The sequence below is a fragment of the Colobus angolensis genome, unplaced genomic scaffold (assembly GCF_000951035.1).
Source record: "Colobus angolensis palliatus isolate OR3802 unplaced genomic scaffold, Cang.pa_1.0 Scaffold37, whole genome shotgun sequence".
NCBI classification, from domain to species: Eukaryota; Metazoa; Chordata; class Mammalia; order Primates; family Cercopithecidae; genus Colobus; species Colobus angolensis.
This window is the reverse complement of record NW_012117043.1, coordinates 3,504,150-3,513,167: the sequence shown is the minus strand read 5'-3', so window position 1 is coordinate 3,513,167 and position 9,018 is coordinate 3,504,150. Positions and strand designations below refer to the sequence as shown.

The following is a 9,018-nucleotide window of genomic DNA, read 5'->3' as shown; positions in this document are numbered from 1 at the left end:
AGGCTGGAGTGCAGTGGCGCGATCTCCGCTCACTGCAAGCTCCTCCTCCTGAGTTCACACCATTCTCCTGCCTCAGCCTCCCGAGTAGCTGGGACCACAGGCGCCCACCACCACGCCCGGCTAATTTTTTGTGTTCTTAGTAGAGACGGGGTTTCACCGTGTTAGCCAGGGTGGTCTTGATCTCCTGACCTCGTGATCCGCCTGCCTCGGCCTCCCAAAGTGCTGGGATTACAGGTGTGAGCCACCGCGCCCGGCCCGGCAGACATGGTCTTTTATTATGCTGAAACAAAAATGCTTTTTTTCCCCCATAGTGAAAAGGATTTTGTTGGAATAACTGGATAATTTATTACCTGCTGTTAATATTGCTTGAGATATGATGTCATAAGGATCAAAATAATAGTCGTCTCCTTGTAGAAAGTGGTACAGCCAGTTGACAAAGTTAGATGATGTTCCCTGTCTTTAAAATAAATTCAATGAATTACTGTTATTCTCTTTTGAAGGCTTTTTTTGTTTGTTTGTTTGTTTTTGAGATGCAGTTTCGCTCTTGTTGCCCAGGCTGGAGTGCAATGGTGCAGTCTCGGCTCATTGCAACCTCCGCCTCCCAGGTTCAAGTGATTCTTCTGCCTTGGCCTCCCAAGTAGCTGGGATCACAGGCATGCGCCATCACACCCGGCTAATTTTTGTATTTTTAGTAGAGACGAGTTTCGCCATGTTGGCCACGCCAGTCTTGAACTCCCAACTTCAGGTGATACACCCGCCTCAGCCTCCCAAAGTGCTGGGATTACAGGAGTGAGCCACTGCGCCTGGCCCTCTTTTGATGGCATTTAAACGACCTTCTTAAATTCTGGAAACACTTATAATTTTAAACATGTAATATGATCCAACACCTTTTTAGTCATAGAGTAATCCATTCAGAAGCCTCGTTTGTTTATATTAGTAAATTGGTGAATTTCTGTCACCTAGTCATTGTAAATATCTATTATTATTTTTCCATTCTTTGAGTTTTGAAAGTGCATTTAAATGTTTAGCAGTTAATTTTAATGAAGTTAATTAGAGGGCTGTTGCAAGTCCTCTGCATTTTGTATCTCAGGAATATTATCTTTTTACATTCATATTCTTAAAAGGTATTTCTTTATTGGTTTGAATAAAACTGAAGTTTCTCTTATGCAGGATGCTGTGGGGTACTGTTGGCATATAAAATAAATTTAGCTCTTGACTGTAAATGAAATTGTAGTCTAATGGAAAATAACATATTATCTGATAGCGCTATAAATAAAATATAGTACAGACACAGAGTGGGGAATAATTCCATTTATGAAGATATAGAAGCTTTATGTAGTTTGGTATGGTTAGATTATAGGGGTATTCCTTAGTAGTTTGGTGTGTCATGATGAGAAATGAGACCTGAAACGCGTAGAACTATAGAATGGAATAGCAGAATAGTATTCATAAATTTATGTGTTATCTTTGAGATGATGGAGCTTTTTCAAGTATTGAGTGAGATAAAATAAGTTTTGGAAAATAAGGATTTTGGAAAAACTCACCAAGTAATGTTATTGAAAGGTTGCTTGAAATGAAAAGGTACATTTGTATGAAAGGAGATCAATTTGGACATGTTTGAGCAACTCATAGAGAAAGTGATGTGAGGCTGACACTAGGAAATTAGAAGTAGCAGGGATGTATGAGTATTATAGATGCTGTGGAATATATTTTGAAGAACTTTGCAGCCAGTTGAATAGTAAAGTAAGGGAATAACAGGAGAGTTTAAGGCCAAGCATATTTAGTTCATGAGGTGGAAAGATAAAGAATAGGTTTGAAGGTGTCTCTACCATTATTTTTACCCACTTTAGGCTAAATCTTACCAAACATAATTTTTCTGATTTTTTTTTTAAAGTAGCATTTCTAAATAGAAGTACCTTAGAATGGGTACTTCTATTTAGTACCCATTTAATACCTAGGCTAATTAATCTATTTAATACCTAGGCTGGGCGTGGTGGCTCACACCTGTAATTCCAGCACTTTGGGAGGCCAAGGTGGGTGGATCATGAGGTCAGGAGTTTTGAGACCAGCCTGGCCAACATGGTGAAACCCCGTCTCTACTAAAAATACAAAAAATTAGCTGGGCATGGTGGTAGGCGCCCAGCTACTCAGGAGGCTGAGGCAGGAGAATCGCTTGAACGTGGGAGCCAGAGGTTACAGTGAGCCAAGACCATGCCACTGCACTCCAGCCTGGGCAACAGAGCAAGACACTGTCTCAAAAAAAAAAAAAAAAACTATTGATATACCTTATGAAAATAAGGTCTTGCTAAATAATGAAGGCCTGGCTAAATAATAATGACATACCCACTTAAGCAAAGGAAATCTGTGTAGGCTGATATGGGAAGCTCTGTATGTAGATGAGGAACAAAGTACATACGTGCATACATATATGCTGGCATATACGTAGGTTTTTTCCACCTTAATTAGATGATAGAAATATTACTTGTTATCTTGAAAGAGAGAGATTGAGATACTTAGGCTTTTCATCTTTTTGTACTACATGACTTTAGCTATGTGCATGTAATGTGAGTACATTGTAAAACTGTGAATGCAGTTTGAGGTGCCTGCTGAGAGATTCCATCAGGCAGTTGGGATAATGTCTGAAACTTAATAGAGGGGACTGTTAATAACCCAGAGTAGATATACAATGCAAAAGGACAAGAATGCATCAGTAGAAACAAAGAATTAGTGGATTTATAATAGTGGAACCTTACAGGGGTGTGACTTCATAGAAAATTACAGTAGCAGAAATTCAAAGCCTTGTTTTATTTATGTTAAGCGAAACTCCATTTTCTGTTTGGTATAAATAAATGTTTCCATTGATTGCTGTTGAAAGGTGGCACTGTCCTTCCATAATAGTGGGTTAGTGAAAGAAATTTGTACTCTTGATTTTTATTTTTTCTTTTTATAAGAGAGAGGATCTTGCTCTGTTACCAGGCTATGGTGCAGTGGCATGATCACGGCTCACTGCAGCATTGAGCTCCTGGGCTCAAGCCATCCATCCTCCTTAGCCTCCCATACAGACATATGACAACACCGCTCAGCTAATTTTTTTTTTTTTTTGAGAGACAGGATTTCACTATGTTGTCCAGGCTGGTCTTGAACTCCTGGTCTCCGGTGATGCTACTACCTTGGCCTCCCAAAGCGCTGGGATTACAGATGTGAGCCACTGCACTCGGCCCTCTTGATTTTTCTGATCAGCAATTTTAGGTGGTGATGGCTACCTAACTAGTATAGAGTTACAGAATTGATCATTTCTAAGTACCTTTTTTATTCTTAGACTTTCATGTGTAGAAGTTTTATGTTTAACTTTTCATTGACTATGTTTTTAAAAGTAAAATTCCTCTAATTTGTTAGAATTTACTTGTGGGGAAGGAGAGGTTGGAATGGAACACAGCATAACCCATATATAAGATACATGTGGCAAATATCTTTTTTTGTTTCTAATTCTTTTTTAGTTTCTCTATTAATTAATGATAATATGTATTTCAGAATAGAGGCTAAGAACCGTATAAATTTTAAAGACAGCAGAATTTCTGGCAAGAAACATTATATCTTTTTTCATGGGTTTAGCACTTAGTTTTAGAAGAATTTGTGGTGGTTTAGTCCGTTATTCTGATTTATAGGGAAACCTGTCTAAACCCTGAGCAAAGAAAGAACTGTATTTGAGCATAGTTCTTTACATGTTTTATTCTGTGGCCAAGGTATATCAGGATATACCATGATGTTCATCAATAGAATTAACTCCAGTGTTGTATTAGTGATATACCATATTTGTATGTATATAGTTATAGAATGCATTATTTGATCTCTAAAAGGTAGTTCTGAATGACTTTGATTCACAGAAGGAAGCCTGTGATGAAATAAACCTGTTTTGATTTTATTGTACCCTAAATCTTTTAAGTAAGTCTTCTATATTTCCTGTTTTGTTCTAATGCAATAAAGCTTTCCTTTGACAGTGACCTTGACTCAGTTTAAGGATTGATTCTGAATATAGGAGATGGTAATAGAAAAAAGTACTATTTAAAAAGTGGGAGATTTTAGGCTGGGCACAGTAGCTCGCACCTGTAATCCCAACACTTTGGGAGGCAAAAATGGGAGGATCACTTGAGCCCAGGAGTTCAAGACCAACCTGGGCAATATAGTGAGATCCTGTCTCTACAAAACATAAAAAACTAGCCAAGTGTGGTGGTACATGCCTGTAGTCCCAGCTACTCAGGAGGCCGAAAAGGGAGGATACTTTGAGCTCCGGAGGTGGAGGTTGCAGTGAGCTGAGACTGCACCACTGCACCCCAGCCTGGGTGACAGAGCAAGAAGACCTTGTCTCAAAACAAAAAAAAAGAAAAAAAGCGGTGGGGAGATTTTGACATTATTGCATTCGTTTGTTTCTTAACTTTCCATCTATAGCTTATCTGCTTCTATAATTGTCAATCCTTAAAAACTGTCATACCTCATCTGGAAGAATTTTTATTGAATAAAGGCATAATAGCATATGCTGCCATAAGCTATGTTAAATTATATATGAGTACATTTCAGGATAGTATGTTATTGTCATAGTAAAAGGAAGGAGATGAATTAATGAATAATATAATTTAAATTTGCTTTGGGCCTTGCAACACTTGCTGTTCATGGCTGTACCTGATCTTTTTGCAGTTTGTCTGTATTTAGCTTTATGTCTAATTGAAACTGTGTCTGTAGTTAATTATTTGGCTGTATGTGAAAGTTTGTTTGAGGAAAGGAAAGGTTATTCGTATTCTAAAAGTGTATGTGTACTATATAATTGATGTTGACAGTATGGTAATTAGAGGTTTTTATCTGGCATCTCTTAAAAGTAACAATTTTTAATTCTATTTTTTATCAGCTTTAAATATAGAATGTATAATGTAAATGATTTATATTTTAAAATTTATTGTGTCTTGATCCTCTTTAAATTGACTACATTTAAATTCTTTGCACATCCTAATGTCTGAGAATGATTCAATAAAATAACAAAAAGTCATATTTAGGTAATGCATTTGGTTTACTCATTTTTATTTTAATAGAGCCCTGTGCAGTAGAATTGGTTTTTTTAATAATGTTACTGCACAGTAGTCTAGCAACTACTTATATAAACAGTGTGAAGGTTTTTATACTTATGCCAGAGGACAAGTTAATGTGAAACACAGAGTTGTTTTATTTGTCTCTACAGAGAGCAGTAGTGTCTTTCAGGGTGGGGGAAGGGAGATTTCTTATACTTTCTTCCCTAAGAATAGTTATTTGAATATGAATACTTAAAATCTTTTCGTCTCTGACTTTGCCACTGTGTGACCTTGGCAAAGCCCTTGATTTTACATAATTTCCACATCAAAGTAAGGGATAATACCCTTTGCTTCTTATCTTAAAATATTATTTTAAGTGTTAAATAAGAAAAGTACGTATCAAAGTAGCTAGAATTACTATTTTGAAAAGATTTGCATTAGTGAAATTTGGTAGACAATTCAGCTAATGGTTATTTAGAGTCTAATGTGGTGAGGTAAAAAACTACACTTGATACTCATCTGTTTATACAACAGAACTGTTCTGGTGATTAATTATAGAACATACCCCCAATGACAGTGTGCTAACATTATGTTCCCACAAAAGAAAGTTTTTGTATACTTGGGATTTTAGTTTTTGGGATAAATCTGGGGCATATTTGGAATAATAATAATATATATTTGAGCATTTGATAGCGTGTTTAGAAATCAGTTTTTGTTTTGATGGCCTGCTTTGTCCTTAGTTTGTAAGCGATCAAGTGCTGCTAGTGCTAGGCATTAGTGAATAGATGAATGAGGTGTGATTTCTCTGTCACTCAAAGAATGTACAATCTGCAGATACCTTCATTGCTCCCAGACCTTACATATCTTACAATTTTTGTCTTAGTACTCAGAGTAGATAGATAGTGGCATTGGTACCTTCTAGTGTGTAAAAATTGTTTATTTCAGAGTACAAGATACTGTATTTTAGTAGTACTAATGCAAAAACATCTCAGTCTGTGATTTTTAGATTTCATTGATACATTAGCAAGTATTGACACCTATTATGTACCAGGTACTCTAGGCATCTGTGCTAAATTAGTGAACAAAGGTAAGACCCCTGTCTTTGTGGAGCTTTTATGTTCTAGTGTGACAGTCAACTATGAACTTAATAAATTATGTAATATGTTAAAAGATAACTGCTATGCAGGAAAATAGAGCAGGGTAAGGGGGATTATTATTGAGGCAAATGGGCATGGGCATATTGCTATTTTAAATAAGGTAGTTGTGGTCTCATAGAGAGGTGACATTTAAACAAAGACTTGAAGGAAGTGAGTTGGCTATGCAGACATTTGGAAGGAGAATGTTCCCAATAAAAGAAATAGCCAGGAATGGGTCTGGAACCCATTAAGAACATAAAGGAAGTCCTTGGAAGCAGTATAAGAGAGGACTAGAATAGTAAAAGATGAAGTTGGAGAGGAGAAGAACAAGATTATGGGAAGTTTTCATAGGATAATATAAAGACTTTGGTTTTTTTCTCAGAGTGAAATAGTCATTGCAAGATTCTGGATATGATCTGACTACAAGCTTGGCTGCTAGCTACTGTTATGACAGGTTGAGAACCTTAGCTTTGTATACCCGAGAGAATAGGAATTTGAGAGTCTAAACGTGTCTTATGCAAACCAGAAGCTAATGATTCTGTGTTCACACTCACCGAGCATTTGGGTCTTCAGAGAGAAAAAAGTCCTGATACTTTCCAGGGTTCTTTGGTATAGATCAGCTTGCTTCTTCTTGTGGTGTCCCTCTTTTGTCCTTAGATTTCAGCTTTCTGTGGTCTGTCAGTTTCCACTAGCTAATCTTTCCAACTTCATTGTTGTCTTCTCTTTTATTCTGTCATCTCCTGTCATTTTATTGGTTATTTTAGGAGAATAAAGAGAAGCAGTTTTTCAGTCGCTGGGTTGAAGCAGAAGACTAATAGCTTAAAAATTCATGTGCCAATGTGATTAGAAAAGAACTCAGATACTTGCACTGAAACTTCACTTTCTATTGTGAAACATCTTGCATAATTAATAGTAATAATGCTATTTTCATGAAACACAAATCAGTCTTAAAACTTAAAGTACTCATGGCAGTTAAAAAAAAATACATAATCACTTTCCTTGTATACATTGTTTAAAAGTATCTTACCTCACTTTTATAAAGCCCCCACTTTGAGTTACTGTCCTGGAGCAGTTTAGATTTAAGAGCCCCTTTCAGGGAATGGATTTGGACAAAATAGTGTGCTTGAGGAGTTAAGAACCGTGAATTACCTAAAGACAGCGTATTTTGGTGGAAAGATCATGTAGTTAGGAAACTTGGATTTTGGCCCCATTTCTCTATGGCTCAATTTTAGACTTCAATAAATTATTTAATATTTTCATGCCTCCTGATTTGTGAAATAAGGGATTGCAGGTTAGATAATTTTTAAGTAGTTCTAAAAACCTTATGATACTTATGTCATTTTGGAAATTTTTAATGCTTATGTGGATAATTAATTTTTTTAATTTTTTTTATGCAGGTTAATGGTGCAATGTAAGAAACCTTTAAAAATTTCTGATGAATTAGTGCAGCAATATCAAATTAAAAACCAGTATCTTTCAGCAATAGCATCTGATGCAGAACAAGAACCTAAAATTGATCCATATGCATTTGTTGAAGGAGATGAGGAATTCCTTTTTCCTGATAAAAAAGATAGACAAAATAGTGAGAGAGAAGCTGGAAAAAAACACAAGGTAAGAGGAATCACAGTACACCAAAAGGTCACTGTTGATTTTGTAGCACTGCATATAGTAACACTCTTAGTACCACAATTATTTAACTTCTTTTGTCTTAGAATAGAAAGAGTAATCATTTATTTAGAAAAACATATTTTTGGCCGGGTGCGGTGTCTCATGCCTGTAATCCCAGCACTTTGGGAGGCCAAGGCAGGCGGATCACGTGAGGACAGGAGTTCGAGACCAGCCTGGCCAACATAGTGAAACCCTGTCTCTAATAAAAATACAAAAAGTAGGTGAGTATGGTGGTGTGCGCCTGTAATCCCAGCTATTCAGGAGGCTGAGGCAGGAGAATCATTTGAACCCAGGAGGCAGAGGTTGCAGTGAGCCGAGATCAGGCCACTGCACTCCAGCCTGGGTGAGAGAGCGAGACTCCCGTCTCAAAAAGAAAAAAAAGAAAAATGTATTTTTTTTGAATGGGTAAATCAAGCACATGGTACCAATTATAGCTGATCTCCGATGATGAACATATTTTGTTGTTTAAAAGTTTCTGGTTTGGATAAAGGGTGTATTAAATTTTGTTATCATTGAAATCAGGACATTTAGGTAGGCTAGTTTGACAGTGGTTTTAAAATACGTTGTAAATGAATTACCAGTTTTCAAAAATAAGATAGAATATACATCACTGAGTTTAAAAAATAATGTGCTATTTTTGAATATGTGATTCAGGAACTTACAGTGCACCTAAAAGTAAAAATGAAGTGCAAGTATATAGTATATATGAGAATTTGTTAAGATTAAGATAACTTTCCTAAACAAGAATTATGTCTTAAATACAAAATATGAAAATTGGCCAGGACAGTGGCCCATGCTTGTAATCCAACACTTTGGGAGGCTGAGGTGGGTGCATCACTAGGTCTGGAGTTCGAGAGCAGCCTGGCCAAGATGGTGAAACCCTGTCTCTACTAAAAATACAAAAATTAGCTGAGTGCGATGGCAGGCGCCTGTAATCCCAGCTACTTGGGAGGCTGAGGCAGGAGAATTCGCTTGAACCCAGGAGGCAGAGGTTGCAGTGAGCCGAGATCATGCCACTGGGCTTTCGCCTGGTGACAGAGTAATACTCCGTCTCAAAAAAAAAAAACTGGCCGGGCGCGGTGGCTCAAGCCTGTAATCCCAGCACTTTGGGAGGCCGAGATGGGCGGATCACGAGGTCAGGAGATCGAGACCATCCT

At 37.1% G+C, this 9,018-nt stretch overlaps 1 protein-coding gene across 1 annotated transcript in view; it reads left to right on the top strand.

Annotated features, from left to right (window-relative positions):
* MED13 (mediator complex subunit 13) overlaps positions 1-9,018 on the top strand; it is a 132,187-nt gene that overhangs the window by 64,305 nt on the left and 58,864 nt on the right. Inside the window, exon 10 of the mRNA XM_011953658.1 lies at positions 7,591-7,804. Within this exon, the coding sequence (XP_011809048.1) occupies positions 7,591-7,804 (214 nt within the window). The remainder of the gene's footprint in view (positions 1-7,590; positions 7,805-9,018) is intronic.